The sequence below is a fragment of the Pteropus vampyrus genome, unplaced genomic scaffold, assembly GCF_000151845.1.
Source record: "Pteropus vampyrus isolate Shadow unplaced genomic scaffold, Pvam_2.0 Scaffold193, whole genome shotgun sequence".
In the NCBI taxonomy this organism is placed as follows: Eukaryota; Metazoa; Chordata; class Mammalia; order Chiroptera; family Pteropodidae; genus Pteropus; species Pteropus vampyrus.
The window spans coordinates 20,974-39,518 of NW_011888974.1; the positions used below are offsets into that span (position 1 = coordinate 20,974).

The window sequence follows — 18,545 nt, forward strand, 5'->3', positions numbered from 1 at the left end:
GTCTGGATTGGCTGCTCTCTTTAATTATCCACACAAAGGTACCACTCCACTGCATAGATGGAAACTGAGAGCTGCCCACAGTTCGGGATTCAACGTGAGAGAGTGAAGCTTTGTCAGTCTTTGAGGCTGCACAGGCTTGGTCACTTACTGGTAAGGGCAGCAAAGTGGCTGAGTCCACATCGAATGCGGGAAACCTGGACTTCTGGGTTGAACTCCGTCAAGCCAAAGAGAGTGGGTGGAATCATTTCTGGAAGAGCAGTTTCCACTAGGTTTGGTCCTTTCCCAAGAATTCCATAGCCCCAGACAAAAACATGTCCTTCTCCTACATTACAGGAAAAACAATGGTCAGTAAGTCAAACCAAGAGCAGCCCTCACTCACTAGAAATTCAAACTGCACCACCAAGATGTATTATATCCACATGGATTTTTTTTTTCCTCCTTGCTTGGCAAGAACATTCTGACATATATTTAAAATCATGTTTCTTTTCTCCTCTCTTAAATTCTTGCCGGTGGACTACATCTAACCAGGTCACCAATCTCGGAATACAAACTTCCCACATCCTGAGGGTAACCTGAACAGGACCCATCCATAAATCACTCAGAAACCCCATGTGAACACAGGAGAGCCTTCAAAGGACAGTTTTTCCTATGAACAGCTCTAAGTTTCACACTGATCAGAAGACCAAGCCAAGTTCTAAACGACTTCTGGCCAGATTCCTAAAACTCTTAGAAATGATTTTTTGGTTATAAGAATTTTAATACTCATCAGTGGTACCAGATGTTTAATCCCAGAAGCATGGATCTCGGTATCTAAACCCTAAGGCTCTTCTATTTGCTTTTTGTTTCTTGGCACAGTCTCTGGCCCAGACTAAGGGGCGGGGAGAAAACAGTTCATTCTCCACTGCAGAGGTTTGCTACAGAATTACTAAGCTCTGTGCTGTCTAGTTGTCTACACATAAATCACAGTTATTATTTTCCTGTCAAGAATGTCACCCTCACCCTCTATTAGCTGAATTCAATCTAACGCGATCTCCCCCAGCCACATTCCCTTCCTTAGGCTGAGGTCTGCTGCCTATGAGGCCAAAGGACACCAACCCTTCCCCATCCAACCCCGGTTGCCTACAACAGGGTCTCACCATTTAGCACAGCACAGCCTGTCCCACCACATGCAGCCTGCTCCACCTTGCCCACTCCTGAGAAGGGTAAGCACTGGGGGATGTTCACCTGAATCAAAGGAAGGGTCCACACTGTTAGGAAGACAAACCAGTGAGAACTTGGAAATATTCTGGTCTTGTGTACAGAGAAGATAAGTCCCAGTTCATTCATACGTGCCACAAATATTCCCCAAACACTGAACATATGCTAACCATCTAACTGAGTGTTGGGAACATGAGAGACAGCAAGAAACCTGGTTCCTCTCTGAGTTTAGTCTAGTGGAGAAGACAGATGCCACACAAAATTAACATAAAATTAATTTGTCCTGAATGCAATGAAGGAAAGTACAGGGTCTCTGAGAATGAATGTCAAGGAGACCAATCTAGTTCAGGGGGAGGAACAGTTGGGGAAGGCGACCTGAAGGATGAGCAGGAGTAACTGGGTGAGGGGAGAAGAGCAGGATATTCCAAGTAGGGGAGATGGCACGTGCAAAGGGAATGAGTGAGCACGGCACGTTCAGGGCAGTTAAACAAATCAGAGTGGCTGAAGCAGAGGGACGAGGGAGAATGTGGTACAAGATACTAGCAGGGAAAAGGGAAGCCAGATCATGCAGGATGCTGTGGACTACAGTAAGAATTTGGTCTTTATCCTAAGCACAGTGAGAGGCCAGTAGGGGTTCTAAGTAGGAGAAAGAAATGATTTCTAGAAGGGAACATGATGGACGTGGGTAACAATGGAGAAGAAAACAGAGCATGGGGGAGGGGGTGGGGGTGGGGTCAGCATAAGTTCACTTTCAGACACACTGAACTCGCACTGCCTAGAGATGGCTAAGTGGAAATGTCAAGTGCTACTTAGTGATGTCTAGAGCTCTGATATGTAAGCTGGAGAGTCATTAGCATATAGATGGTAATTGCAGCACAGGTACAGATAAGATCTTCTAAAGGGGGAATATAGAGAAAAGGAGAGCAAAGTCCACTCCAGGAGGCTCTTCAACATTTAAAGGCCTGGCACAAGAAGAGACCCAGTAAGTGAGATTAAGAAGGAACAACAAGAAAGACGAGAGCAATAGTAGAGTCTAGTCACCAGGGCAAGAGGAAGAGTTTTTTTCACAAAGATGTCATGGTTAATGTCAAATGCTGCTGAGAGGTCAAGAAAGATAAAGATTGAAAAATGTTCTCCAGATTCTTTATTATTATTTTAGCAACATGGAGGTCCCTGGTAACCATAGCAAGAGCCACTCAGCAAACGAATAAGGGTGAAACTCAGTGGAATGGATTGAGGAATGAGCAGGAGACAGTAGATAAATGCAGCTCTTGAGATGCTTGGCCTAAAAGGGAAGCAGGAAGTAAAGCAAAGGGGTAGGGAGTGGGAAGAACAGGAGGAGGTGGAGGAGTCCACGTAGAGCTTTTTAAGATAAAAGACACATGAGTCAAGTGTAAAGATTGATAGAGGGGCCAATAGAGAGGAATAGGTTGAAGTTTTGGGAAAGAAGACCCAACAAATGGAAGTATGGCTTCTGAGGAGGTGGGAGGAGATGGGATACAGGGCACAGAGCGAAGAATTAGCTTCAACAGGAAGAGATATACCTCCTCCACTGCTAGGAAAAGGAATGGATCCAGGGTGTGTACAGACACAGTTAAGTGTGTAGGAGTCATAGTGAGAAACTGAGGGCATTCTCATCTGATAGCATCTGTTTTCTCCATTAAACAAGAGGCAAGATCTTCTGCTGAGAGTGAGAGATGGGAGGGCCAGGGATTTGGAGAGTGAAATGTGGCCAACTGAGCTTTCCAGCAGGATTTGGTTTTGGCACTTCTACTGAGGAATAACTTTGGAAAGATAGATTTTAAGTGCTTCAGTGACAGCCATAAATCTTTATAGATTCACTTTCAAATAGAGACAGCTGAAAGATAACAGTCCTTAAGTTGACTCAAAAAGAATAAAGGGGCTTACTGATCTAGAAAATGTATGCTTAGGTGAAGTGAGGCTGTCAGGGCTGGGCCTGGCCTCTGCTGCTTGGCTCTCAGAGAGCTTCTTTATCTCACTGTGCTCTGGCACAAGGTCCTCAGCAAACACTGGGATACTCTAACAAAAAGCCACTGGAAACTACCACTGTTGTCACTGACAGGATGAGGCTCCAGCCACAGTGAAGAATCAAGGTTGTGATGGGCTACTTCTAAGATGACCCCCAATAATCCCCATGAACCCATTCACACCCATGTGTGATCCCCGCCCTTATGTGAGGACTGAACCTAGTGACTTGCTTCTCATGAGCAGAATGCCAGCAAAAGTGAAGGAAGGTCACTGCCAAGATTAAAATATAAAACACTGGCTCCTGTCTCAATAGAAAACCCTCTTGCCTTCTCACTTGCTCACTCTGATGAAGCCAGCTGCCATGTTGTAAGCTACCACATGGAGAAGTCTACATGGCAGGGAACCAAGGAAGGCTTGGCCAACAACTATTAGCTAGCCAACTGCCAGCAAGGAAGTGGAGCCCCAGTCTAACAGTCCACGAGGACCTGAATCCTGCCAACAACCACTGGTGTGGTCCTGAAGCATAGCCTTTCCCAGTTGAACCCTAAGATGACTGAAGCCTTTGAGAGATTTGGAGCCAGGAGACCTAGCTAAGCCACCCCAAGATTCTTGACCCATAGAAACTGTGAGATAATAAATGTGTGCTGTTTAAGCCACTAAGTTTTGGGGTCATTGGTAATATAACACATAACAATGATATGATGCTGGACACGTCCCCCAAAGGAAGACCATGGGAGACATTTTTCTCAGGCCTTGGTATCTGAAAGAGCAGTACTTCTGAATGCTTTATTTGCTGTTTATCTTACAGAAACAATGAATCATTTAAATGACATTTTCTTCTTGGCTTTGGCTACTAGGAAGCTCAGAGTCAAATCTGCAACCACTTCTAACTGACCAGACCATAGAGAATGTATTTTTTCATCTTATTAGCTAATCTTTAGTTTCCTTTAGTGCAGGTTTATCATTAATCTTTTTTCTCCATTCCTCTCACTTTTTTTTTTTTAATTATAGTTGACAGTCAATATTATTTTATATTAGTTTCAGGTATATAGCACAGTGGTTAGACAATTATATGAATAACGAAGCGATCCCCCCAGTAAGTCTAGTACCCACCTGGCACCATATGTAGTTACTACAATATTATTAACTATATCCCCTATGCTCTACTTTACATTCCTGTGACTATTTTGTAACTACCAATTTGTACTTCTTAACCCCTTCACCTTTTTCATCCAACTCTCATTAACATATATTAAAACCCTTCTGTATTTGTCAAAGTTTGATGATATTAAGGAATATAGAATGTTTTTTAAATAAGCCTTATCTTTTATAGATGAAAGCTGATATCAAGGATTTGCTTCAAAGTAATCGAGGGCAGAGTAGATGGAATTATAGATGTAAAAACAAAATTGGCCATTACAGAGCATGTTTTTTTTTGGAGGGAGGAGAGGCTTGTATAACCTTGTGACTATACTAAAAACCAGTAAATCATATACTTAAAAATCATGAATTATATCTTTTTTAAATGAGCCATTAGTTGGCAATTATTAAACATGGGTGATGGGTACATAGAGATTAACTATGCAATAAGCTATACTTTTTGTTTATATTTGAATTTTTCCTTAATAAAATGTTTAAAATTCTACTGTATTGTACTGATGGTGGTTCACTTCAGTGTGAAGAAGGGGATAGTGAAGAAAAGAGGCCACAGGCAGGGTTTCTACTGCTTTATCTGGGTAGGACAGCACAGGTGTCTTCATAGAGCTTATGATCTGTGTGCTCTGGGGGCGTATGTGTTATACTGAAACAAAAAGCATACTACAACATCATAGGAACTTAGATAAACAGCCTCATATCCCTTTTAGAACAAAACAGGTACCCGAACATACTTAAAATATGGCTGTAAATCAGTATTATCTCATTGAAGTATTGATAATGATGGCTTTTGAATCTAAGCTTTCTTTCCAGGCTATAATGAGACTGCCAAAAACTTGGAACCTTGAAGAGGCAGTCTCACAGTAGGTTAGGCCTTAACATCTTAGCACGTTGGTGAAGAACCTCTTATAAATGTCCTTAACACATTATATTTCCAAACCTCCCAGCACCATGCTGTATACATCACATTTGGTGAAGAACCTCTTATAAATGTCCTTAACACATTATATTTCACGTTATACATCACATTTTGGTGAAGAACCTCTTATAAATGTCCTTAACACATTATATTTCCAAACCTCCCAGCACCATGCTGTAAGTACCTGTGTGGAATCAGTGACAGAGGCCAGCTGCAGGTACTCAGAGTTGCCCCAACCAAAGAGGCCTCCATCAGCAGACACAGCCAGGCAGCAATCACCATAGGTGGCAACCTGGACAATCTTCACTCCGGTAAGGTCTCCACCCAGCTTGGTGGGTACACTGGTGATATTGTAGTGACCCAGACCTAACATGATGGAAAATACTTTTACTTATTTATTCTCTTAACAAACAATTATATAGGCTTACTATATGTCAAATACAGTTTTAAGCACTTTACAAATACCAACTCAGAAATCCTGTGCTATGGTAACTTCCTTCTCTATGCTTTCTCAGAGGAAGAAAAAGACATAATTGTAATTAGACCATTTTAAAACCCTGTAAATTGTCTAGGTCTAATTCAAGTTAGAAAATTTCTCAAGATGAAAGACCACTATATGATGAACCTATTAGACTTTGCATAAATTACGACAAGCAATTTCTAATGCAATGTTGGGCTTGCTGGAAAATAAAGGAAATCTCTAAGAACCCATCCCAACCAAACCCTCCACCCCATCCCACCCTCAAAACGATAAATGGAAACAGGCAAACTGGCGTGGTAAACAGTAAACAGAGGAAAAGACAGGGCTTGCTTGAAGACAAAGTCACTACCAGCAATGTGACGGAGAGTAATCCCTGGGCAGCACACGTGGCAGAACACTAAACTACAGACTCCTGCTTAAACTGGCTTCCTCACAGGGGCTCAAAGCAGTTGTCAGACTAGCAGCACCCCTTCGCAACAGGCAAAAGCAAATCCAAATCCTCTCTGGAGAAAAGCATCTCCAATTTAGGCTCTTAGAGTTTCCACAAGTTAAATTCAATAAAATATGAGATCGCAATCAAAAATTACTAAACTCATAAGATGCCACTATGAGTGAGAATAAACAGAACCAACAAACAACCGATTTTAGACCCTCCAGACTTCAGACGCTGGAATTAAAATATACAAAATACAAATAACTCTGCATGCAATGTTCAAAGAAATAAAAGCAAGAATAAGAGACTATCAAGAATAACCAGGTAAATATGAACAGGAAACAATTAGAAATGAAAAAATATAGTCAAAATTAAAAACTCAGATGGGTGGCCAAAAACACAAACTACAATCTGAGAAAAGATAGGAGCATGAATTAAGATATGAAATATACAAAGAATTCCTAAAAATCAGTAAGAAAAAGACAAATAAGTCAACAAAAATGGGCAAAAATAACACATACATTTCAGAGAAGAAAAAACAAGACTGGTCAATAAACACGGAAAGATCCTCACTCTCAGTAGTAATTAGGGAAATGCAAATTCAAACCTGAGTGAAATACCATTTCACATCCATCAGACAAGCAAAAACTTTTAGGTAGACAATACCAAGTTTTGCCCTGCTGTTGTGGGGGTTACCTGTTACAACTATTTTAAAAAACAATCGTTGGAATACATATGCATACCCTATAACCTAGCACTTCCACTCACAGAATCTTCACTAGAGCTCCTAGAACTCTTGAACGCATCTACAAGGAGACATATAGATGGTCACAGAAGCACTGCTTGCTATATAACAAAAAGTTGTAAACCATCCAAATATCTATCAACAGGAAAATGAATAAATTGAGGTGTATTCCATAGTAGAATATCATACAGCTATAAAAATGAACTGCATTCAGTGAAGCGGGATACAAAATCAATACATGAAAATCAACCGCATTTCTATAAACTAACAGTGAACAATCCAAAACAAGAAATTAAGAAAACAATTCTGTTTACAGTAGCATTAAGAAGAATAAAATACTTAGGAATTAACTTAATCAAAAAGGTGAAAGACTTGTACAATAAAAACTACAAAACATTGCTGAAAGAAATTAAAGAAGATATAAATAGATGGAAAGACATGTTATGTTTATGAACTGGAAGACACAATATTGTTAAGATGTCAATACTATGCAAAGTGATCTACGGATTCAATGTCATTCCTATTAAAATCCCAACAATAATTTTTGCAGAAATAGAAAAATCCATCCTAAAATTCATATAGAATCTCAAAAGGATCCTAAATAGCTAAATGATCTTGAAGAAGAACAGATTTGGAGGACTCATACTTTGTGATTTCAACTCACTACAAAGCTACAGTAATCAAAACAGTGTAGCACTGTCAAAAAGACAAACATATACATCAATGGAATACAATAGGGAGCCCAGAAATAAACCCTCACTTATATTGGTCAAATGATTTTTGACAAGAGTCTCAAGACCATTCAATTGGAAAAGGACAGCCTTCTAACAAATGTGCTGAGAAAACTGGGTGCCCCCATGCAGCAGAAGAATAAAGCTGGACACTTAGCTAACACCATATACAAAAATCAACTCAAAATGGATCAAAAGACCTAAATGTAAGAGCTTAAATTATAAAACTATTGGAAGAAAACATAGGGCAAAAGCTTCACAACACTGTTTTTGGCAATGATTTCTTAGATATGAGCCCAAAGGCACAGGAAACAAAATTAAAAAATAAGTTATTTAGAAAGCCAGCTGATCCTAAGAGCTTTCATAACAAGGAGAAAAAAATTTTTTATTTTCTTTTTATTGTATCTGTATAAGATGACAGATGTTAACTAAACCTTTATGGTAATCATTTCACAATATATGCAAATCAAATCATCATGCTATACACCTTAAACTTACATAATGATATATATCAATTATTTCTTAAAAATGGGGAAAAAATTTAAAGAAAAAAATAAATGAATTTGGCTAATGAAAATTAAAAACTTTTCTGCGTCAAAAGACTATCAACAAAGTAAAAAGGCAATGCAAAAAATGGCAGAAAATATTTGCAAATCAAATAACTGATAAGAGATTCAGAATACAGAGAACTCAACAACCACAACAAAAACAACCTACTTAAAAAATGGGCAAAGGACCTGAACATTTTTCCAAAGATGATATACAAATGGTCAATAAGCACATGAAAAGATGCTCATCATCACTGACTATAAGGAAATGCAAACCACAAACGAAATAATCACTTCACACCCATTAGGATGGCTACTATTAAAAATATATATACAAAAAAAAACAAAAACAAAAACAAAACCCAGAAAATAACGTGTTAGCGAGGATGTAGAGAAATTAGAACTTCATACATTGTGGTAGGAATATAAAATTGTGTAGTTGCTATGGAAAACAGTATGGCAGTTTCACAAAATTTTAAAATAAAATTACCAATGATCTAGCAATGCCACTTCTGGGTATATACCTAAAAGAATTGAAAGCAGGGTCTCAAAGAGAGATTTGGACACCTGTGTTCATTATTATTCCAAGAAGTAAAAAGTAGAAGCAACCCAAGTGTTCATCAGCAAAATGTGGTATATACATACGAGGGAATATTATTCAGCCTATGAAAAGGAAGGAAATTCTGACAGATGCTACAACATGGATAAATTTTGAAAACATTATGGTAAGTGAAATAAACTAGTTACACACACACACACACACACACAAAAAGTATGATTCACTTATATGAGGTACCTAGAATAGTCAAATTCATAGAGACAGAAAGTAGAATAGCAGTTACCAGGGGCTGAGGAGGGAAGGAAGAATGGGGAGTTACTGTTTAAGGGGAGAAAAGTTCAAGTTTGCAAAAACAAAGAGTTCTGGAGATGGATGGTGGTGACAGTTGCACAAGAATATGGATGTACTTAATACCAGTGAACTACATTTAAAAATGATTTTAAGATGGTAAATTTTATGTTATGTGTATTTAACCACATATCACATTTTTTAAAACTTGAAGAAAGACAAAAAACAAGTTCCAGGCTGGAGTTGGGCTCCCCAGCTATAAAGGGGAAAAAAGAAATTAATGAACTGTAGATACTTATAAAAGGGCTGAATCTTAAGAAACATAATGTTAAGTTTAAACCAATGAATGTAAGATACATATATACAGTATGACTCCTAAAAGAAACAAAACTAGTCAATACATTACTTAGGAGTGTGTATGTGCACATGTGTATAAATTTTTTGTTCTCTCAAAGAAAGGAATAACAGAAATAAAATTTGGAATGGTGGATCTCCCTGTAGTAGGAAGAAAAGCATATGAAACAGGAGAGTCACACGTGGGTAGAATCTGCAGTATTGAGAATGTTCTAGGTCTTAAACTGGGTAGTGGTTTCACAAATATTGATTTTGTTATCATGTTTTATAAGTTACATTTATGTTCTATATCATTTTTTGAGATAAAATTCACATAAGTTCACCATTTCAATCATTATAAAGTACATAATTGAGTGGTTTTCAGTATATTCACAATGTTGTGCAACTATCACCTCTAATTTTAGAACACGTGCATCACCCAGAAAGAAACTTCATATTCAATTGTAGTCACTCCCTATTTCCCACCTCACCCTCGACCCTGGCAACTGCTAATCTACTTTCTGTCTCTATGTATTTGCCTCTTCTGTACATTTCATATAAATGGAATTCCACACTATGTGTCTTTTGTGTCTGGTTTCTTTCACCTAGCATAAGATTTATACAGTTCATCCATGGTATAGCATGTATCAAAAGTTCAGTTATTTTATGGTCAAATAGCATTCCATTACATGTAAATACTGTGGTTTTTAAATTCATTTATCAGTTGATGGATAGCTGAGTTGTTTCTAGTTTTTGGATATTATGAAGAATACTATGAACATTTGTGCACAAGTTTTTGTGAGGACAAGTTTTCATTTTTCTTGGATACATACCTAGGAGTGGAATTGCTGAGTCAAATGGTAATTGTTTAACTTTTTGAGGAATGGACAAACTGTTTCCCACAGCTGTTGTACCATTTTAGATTCCTACCAGCAATGTATGAAGGTTTGTATTTCTCCACATCCTTGCCAACACCTGTTATTATGTGAGGTTTTTTTCCTGAGAGTTACCATACCAATGCATGTGAAGTAGTATTTCATGGTATTGATTTGCATTTCCCTGATGACTATTTGTGTATCTTTCCATATGCTTATGGGCCATTTGTATAGCTTATTTGGAGAAATATCTATATAAAACGTTTGCTCATTTTTTAATTGGGTTGTTTGTCTTGTTAGTGAATTATAGGAGTTCTTTATATATACTGGATACTAGACCCTCTTCAAATATATGACTTACAAATATTTCTTCCATTCTGTGGGTTGTCTTTTCACTCTGTTGCTCTTGTCTTTTGATGCATAAAAGTTTTTAAATTTTCGTGAAGGTCAATTTATCTATTTTTCCTTCTTTTGCTTATGATTTGGGTGTCATATTTAAGAAACTGCTGTCTAATCTGAGGTCATGAAGATTCACATCTAAGCTTTCTTCTAAGAGTTTTATAGTTTAGATTACATTTATGACTGATCCATTTTCAGGTAATTTTTGTAGATGGTGTATATAGGAGTTCAAATTCATTCTTCTGCATGTAGATATCCAGCTGTCTCAGCACCATTTGTTAAAAAGACTATTCTTTCCCCAATTAAATCGTCTTAGCACTCCTGTCAAAAATAATAGATCACAGATGTATGAGTTTACTTCTGGACTCTCAATTCTATTCTATTGATCTATGCTTATTCTTATGCCAGTGTTTTAATTACTGCTATAGCTTTGTAGTAATCTTTGAAATCAGAAAGTATGATTCCTCCAACTTTGTTCTTAAATTTTTTTTTTTTTTTTTTGGCTACTTGTGGTAATTGTGGTAATTCTATATTAATTTTAGCATCAGTTTGTCCATTTCTACAAATAAGGCAGTTGGAATTTTGATAGGAATTGCACTGAATCTGCAGATCAATTTGGGGAGTACTGCCTACATATCATCTTTTGTATATTCTATAATACATATAAATTAAAAAGATTTTTTTTAAGTAATTCAAAATGTTGAAGATTTTTGAAAGAAAGGAATAGGATGCTCACATAGAAAGTACAAGAGAAAAGGAAAACAACTGATTTAGAAAGAATAGTCAGGGAAGCCTTCACTGAAGAGATGACATCCACGCTGAAGCCTACAGGATGAAAAGGAGAGCAGAGAGCATTCTAGGCTAAGGTCTTATGGCAGCAAAGAAGAGGGCAGGCTCTAGGAACTGACTGCAGGGGGCCTGCATGGCTGGACTCAGAGCCCAGCAAGCAAGGCAGTGAGGCTGAAGGAGGTGTAGCACATGACAGCAAGTTTTTAGAATGGCACCGGGAAACTTAGCCATGGTTATCTCCTGCGATGGGACTTTTACTCTTTACCTTATTCCTATCTATGCTGTCAAAATGTATCAACAATTTATTATTTCTATAAAAAGCTGCTTTTTAAAAATTACCCGCATAGGATTTTAAAAATAAAGAGAAGCTTCAACTTTATATTTACCAAAAAGATGTACATTTAGAAAACTGGAATAGTAATTAAATTGGCACACTTGAATTGACAATCCTCATTGCTAGAGAGGTTATGATTAAAGTGGTACTTCTGTACATTGCTGATGGCAGTATAAATTGGTAAAACTTTTGAGAGGCAATTTAATAACACTCTGAAAACAAAAATATCCTAATCCTTCGACACACTCCTGAGACTTTATCCTAGGAATAACCCAAACGAAAGAAAAAGCTATACACACACACACACACACACACACACATATTTATACGGTATGTATATATATGTGTATATATATGTGTGTATACATATATATATATATATGTATACACACATATACATATACACACACACATGCATACATATGATGGCATATTAGCTCCAATGCCTGCTGCACATCCTCTCCTCAAAAAGTATGCCTCCTCACGACAGGGTAATGATTAAGTAACTGTTCAATAAAATGATTAAATGGTTAATTTACCTTATGCTAAATTAATTTGATGTTATATTATACAAATACTAAAAACTGTAAAGGCGAAAACTGTTAATATGGAAAAATGTTTTATGTAAATTTAAATAAGCATATAAAATCAAACCTATGCTATTATTACTGTATAAAAGATGTACACATATGAACAAGGACTGGAAGAAAACATGAGAAAATGAACAAAGACGATTTGATGTGGTGGTAGGATTACTGAGGATTTACACAAGATTTAAATCTTAAATTTAAAGGCCCTTGCTTCAAACAAATATCAAAAACAAAAAATTAAATATATAAGGTTGATGAAGCTTATCCCTCGTTTCTCTTTCAATGATATTGCTCTTAAACTCAACCTCCTTTTAGGTGGCATTTGTTTCTTCTTGAAAAGGCTCAGAACTCTTTTGTTGAGGGGTGCTCCAATCCTCTAGCCAATCCTTTATTGATTCATTTCTATGGGAGCCAGGGGTGAGGGGAAGGGCATGAGACAAACAAAACAGTGTTCCCCAGCAAGCAACAAGAGAGGTAAGAGTCAAATCAGGGAAGGTAGGTTCTAGCCCATGAGAGCCCTACGGCTCACAAAGCCATACTGCACTATCCCCCGGGGTGAAAGGTACACTACCTGTTTGCCCATCGGCACCCCATCCACAAGAATAGACTTCTCCTTTATCCGTTAGGAACAGACTATGGTCCTGACCACAGGCGACCTATTAGACAGATAGAGGTAAGGTTTATTGAGAAGAAATCCTTAGAAGCCCAGAGTCCTAGTCAATGGACTCAAAGCTCAGTAGCATTCCCTACCGCTTCTGAGCACCCAGTGGGCTGGGTCCAGGCAGGCCCTTATCTTTTCTCAATGCACCGCAGCCTAGCTTTTGTCTCCCACTCCACTGAACCTGCTCTTGCTAAAGTAAAGTGTCAGGTGTCGTAAGGAGCAAACTCAAGAGCTCTTCCACACTTTCCCACCTGAGGAACCACTCCCTCCTCCAAAAACCTTTCTCTTTGCCACTCCTCTCTTCTGCCTGTCTAATAGCATCCAGTCTCTGCCCAGCCTCTACTTCTTACCTTTCAGTGTTGGAATCCTCCCAGGTTGTCTTTTGCCCTCTTCTCTCCTCACTCTTCACACTTCCCTGGGAAACTGCATCCATTCCCAAGGCTTTTGCTGTCACCTCCATACTGTTATCTCCAGTCCCAACAACTCTACTGAATTGCAGACCTATTTTCCTAACTGCCTAATGAAAAGCACCCTTTATTGAACAGTTATGTCAGGCACTGTGTAAGTCAACAACCAAGACCACCCAGTACAAAACTGAATCTCAGGGAAGGTTGGTAACTTGCCCAGTTAACATGTGGAGAAGCAGGGACTTCAATTCACATCCATGTGACTCTGAAGCCTGTGCAAGAAGCACTACACTCAACTGCAAATTCACTCTTTCCCTCTTCTTCACTTCCCCCTCCCAGCCAACCCAAGCCTGCTCCTCCTACAGTTTGCCCCAATCTGGGTTGAGAACATCAGCAGCCACTCATCTGTCTATGGAGTCACACTCAACTCCTTCCAGCTCATTCCCTGCCCGTCTAATCGAACCTCAAATCCAGTCAATTCTCCTTACACGTCTCCCACCTGTCCCTTTTCCCCGTGGCTTCTCAAGCAGCCTTCATCACTTCCTCCCCCGACTAACCTCCACATCATGGCCAAAATTATCTTTCTAAATAGATCATGATTTGCTGTCACTCCCCCTGCTTAGAACCTTTGATAGGCCCCAACCGTCAAGAGGATAAAGTCTAAACTCCTTAGCAAGACATTCAAGACCCTGCACTGTTCACTCTGAACCTATCTTCCAGCCTATCCCACAACACTCCCTTGTAAGCATACCAAACTCCAGCCACACTGCACTTTCTCAGCGGTTAAAGCCTCCAGCTGCTCCCTCCTCTCTGCCAGAAAACTTTTCCTACCACCCATGCCAGGACTATCCGGTCAATTCCTCTGCCACCTCCTCCACGATGCCTTCTCTCCCTTCCATTCCACCCTTGCTAAACAATTCCCGTTTTGGTACTCTTATAGCACTTTTTACATACATTCACTTATGTGTTTAGTATTCAGGTACTTATTATAAGTACCTACCATGTGCCAGACACTGCACTAGGGTTGGGAATAAAATGATAAGCAAGACAAAGCCAGCCTGGAACATACACAGTGCTGTGATACACTCTGATACAGCTAGTTTTTTTTTTAACCTGTCTTCCCCACTAGAGTATTATCTCCCCAAACTTATTAAACTTTGTACCCTCATGATCTACCACAAATCCTGGCTTATAGTATGCAGACAATATAATCTTCACTAAAATAATTAAGAAAATCTGCCTATCAAATTTGCCATCACTCCCTTTCAAAAGTGCCCCAGGAGGCAGGATGAATGGCTCTCAGCCCATACCTCTTACCTGGACCACCTGTCCATCGAAGTCCTGCATTCTATGGACTTTGTGACTTTCACTACAGCCGGGAACCATTTGGGGAGAAACAAGAGATATGGTCATGGTGGTACCGTGGGGTTCTGACTCCTTCCCTGTCACTCCTAATACTGCCCACCCCGCCACAGTAACTATTAGGGAAATTCTCAAGGTCGGATATAAGGCAGAGTTAGACCTAGACATGAAAGTAAAACAAAACAAACGAAATTCTTTGCTGATTTTCATATGCTGCCAGAGTTGACACTGGTATTTAGAAAAACCAGCATAATGCAAGGAATTAAGGGTAAATTTTTTTTAAGACTAAATGAATAGGACTGAAACAGAGGAGAATTTTTGAAGTTAATCAATTTGGTTAAAAACACAAAACTAATTGAAAGAAGTTCTACACATTACAATCAATGCTCACGGGCCCTCCCCTTCCACCAAACTCATGTAGAAAGCTCAACCAGCAGTGGAACAATCCTCTCCACAGCTTTCCAGAGAATTCTCACTGCTCCTCACACACAAGGAATCTTGCTTACTGCTCTGTGGCTCTATCACACAGTAATCATTCAAGAAATGTTTAGTACTTAACACAATTGGGGGAAAGAGTAGTTTTTTCAGGAACTCACCTGTAAATTTCATTTTCAACCACCTTTCTTCCACACTGCCCATAAGAATTGTTTCCCATGCTGAAGACTAAAAAATAATACCCTCAGTTAAATCAATTCTTAAGAGTCTGAGAATATCAGGTTCATGAAGTTCTAGAATGTCAGGACTGGAAGGCAGTCTCAGAGAGTGATCCTAGTCCAACCACTCACCCTAGCTGCCAGTTGGTTTCCTTCTCCAATATTCCCAGCCCAAGCAGGCAGAGCCACAGGCATGTTGGGGTCTAGATGTGCTGCAACTGCCTGGGTCACCTTTACTGTTCTGCCTGCCTTTCACCCTCCCCCTCCCGGGATTCCACCTTACACAAGGCAAGTACCTCCTGTGAGAGGCGTCAGCATTCCCATTTCCTGAACCTGTCACTAGGTTCCCCTCAATGCAAAATCCCTCTTGAAAGAGTTTCTAAATACCACCTTCATTTTTCCCTACAAAGTATGCTTAGCCAGAAAATTAAATTTGAAAGTCAAGCTGGCCTTTCCCTAGAAATAACCGCTGTTCATGAGAGGGTTGGGCTTATCCGGGAGCCTTGACTCTGAAAGCCTCTCCACCACTTGGTAGAAGTGTTAGCAAACAGGCTTCTTTCAGTACAATAGAAAAAAATCAAATGCATGTGCAGCCCAGCTTGGCGACTTTATGTAAAGAAAGTAGGAGGCTTTGATAAGGCTGCCTGATGTGTGCTGTGACATTTATAGATACCTAAGATTTTCCAAGAACCATAGAGAGCAGAGAGCATAAAAGATTTAGCCAGGGCTGACCAATACAGCTCTCCTGAGCCATCCTAACTGATTTGCTCAGGAAATGCCAACAGCTTCACTAATTAGATGAGGCTAAATCAAACAAGCCACTTGAGGCTCAACGGCAAGAAAGTGGCTCCCCCACTCCTCCAGCAATCTTGAACATGTCAATTCACCTCCTTCACCATCTGTGAGGACAAGAGAGTGGGCTCTGCCGCATGAGACCTGTAGCACCTGTGTCTCCTGAGGTCTGTCGAGAGGAAGTAGAACAGGTGAGGGCTCCAAAACATATTCATATCCCCTTGCTGTAACAAAAACAACCAGGTTCATTACACTGATCGAGAGTCATAGCACTTCTAACATTAAAAATCATATTGTCCAACCCCCACATTTTTAAACACAGATTTGAATGACTTACTCAAGGCACACAGGCTACTAGTGGAGCTAGAACTAGAATCCCAGTCTCCAACTCCCAACTCACTGCACCACTTTGCTGCCATTAAATATTGGGTAATTGAAAAGCATACTTAGTCTTATTTTAAAAATCTCTTTAAATGTCATTTAATTGTTTGAATTTTTAAGGAAAGTAAAAGCATTTTCTTTCTGCAATGCCCACTAAAATTTCTTAGTAAAGTGAAGAACAGCAAATATTGTTATATTAAAAAGAGGCAAAAAAAAAAAAAATGTAGATGCATTTACTTGCATATATATTAAATCTCTCTAGAAAGATAACCTAGAAACTGTTAAAACAGGTTGTCATCAGGGACAAAAACCATGTGGCTGGGAGGCCAGAGGTGGAAAGCAACTTTTCATCATATATTCTACTGTGCCTTTAGGATGTTGAACTATATATAAAAAAGAAAATTTTAATATTTAAATAACCACATAAAAGGAAAAGTTTATGAGAAGTCACTCTAAAGAAGAACCTCATTGTTCTTTACAATCCCAATGGAGAAGCCAGATTGGACTATGTAAATAATTCCTCTTCTATGTTTTAAACGATGAGCTTTTGAATATTTATAAGGTAGGCTGGAGTTAAAGAGAAGGTCTGTAAATGCAATGGTTCTCAACCTACACTCCACTAAATAACTCATTTTCTCTTTTGAATGCATGCTTAAAAAGATTTTGTCTACCAAATAAATGGCATTATTACTGTTATAATAATATACTTGCTTATTTGTATTCTTTTGTGACTAATATAATTTTCAGACAGAGCTTTTGATCAGCATAGAATAACTGGTTCATCACAACAAGATAGGATTCTAGGCAAAATCAGAGAAACTGGACAATGTTGTTAGCTTATATGGCTTTATTAGCTGAAAATATATAGTACTTAAGAATACTGAAAAGTGACTCACATCCCCCTTTACTATATGCAAAAATCCTAAGGGCCTGGGAAGCAGTAAACACCTAACATTTAAAGGGAATCTGGCTCTAGATCCAACTATCAATTGACAGAAAATATAGAGGATCACAAAAAATGAGGACATACTCAGTAAACCCCAGACTTAAAAATTCTATAGGATAAAAACATGATTTCTTTAATAAATAAGTTTTAGATAAAAAAGATTAAAACAAACTTAAAAGACTTTTAAAAGTCTTATCAACCAATTGCAATGTCTGGACCTTATTTGGATCTTGATTCAAATAAATTTCTAAAAATTAAAAATTTAATGACATTTATGAGACAACTGGCAATTTGAACATTGACTAGAAAATTGATGATATTAAGAGATTATAATATTAATTATTTTTATATGTGATCATGTTGTTAACTTTTTTAAAGTCCTTATTTTTTTAAGAGATGTACTGAAATATTTATGAATGAAATCAATAATATTAGGAATTCCTTCAAATTTATTGAGGAGAAGGTGGGAGAAACGAAAACAAGACTGGCATGAGTTGATAACTGCTGAAGCTGGTGACAGTATACAGGATGCATTACAGTAGTCTGTCCATTTCGACATATGACTAAAGTTTTCCTAATTAAAGGTATAAAAAAAAGTGATGTGGCATCTTACAGCTAGTAAGACTTCAATACTAGCTTACAAAATAACCTGATTTAAAATTAAGCGAAAAAAAGCAGAAAACAAAATATATGCTATGATCAAAATAAAATATAAATGAACAGAAAAAAATGAAGGTCTGTCTGATATATATAAATGAACAGAAAAAAATGAAGGTCTGTCTGGTATATACGTCTAGGTAACTTCTCCCTTAATTTAAAAAACATTTCTTATTTTTCTCATTATATTGTTTGGCTAATGTCTACTTTTAAAAATGTCATTATAAATGATTTCTAACATTTTTACAACTTTCAAACAACTAAAATAAAGCCTCCATCTTAAGGAGTTCATTCAACTTTTTTCCCAGACCATATTCTAGG

The 18,545-nt window shown here is 38.3% G+C and overlaps 1 protein-coding gene across 1 annotated transcript in view; it reads right to left on the minus strand.

Moving 5' to 3' along the window:
• Positions 1-18,545, minus strand: part of RCC1L (RCC1 like) — a 46,549-nt gene that overhangs the window by 10,263 nt on the left and 17,741 nt on the right. The window contains exons 3-9 of the mRNA XM_023537550.1: positions 16,336-16,505; positions 15,392-15,458; positions 14,751-14,802; positions 12,937-13,021; positions 5,445-5,626; positions 1,137-1,224; positions 149-322 (exon numbers count right to left, since the gene is read on the minus strand). Of these exons, the coding sequence (XP_023393318.1) occupies positions 149-322; positions 1,137-1,224; positions 5,445-5,626; positions 12,937-13,021; positions 14,751-14,802; positions 15,392-15,458; positions 16,336-16,505 (818 nt within the window). The remainder of the gene's footprint in view (positions 1-148; positions 323-1,136; positions 1,225-5,444; positions 5,627-12,936; positions 13,022-14,750; positions 14,803-15,391; positions 15,459-16,335; positions 16,506-18,545) is intronic.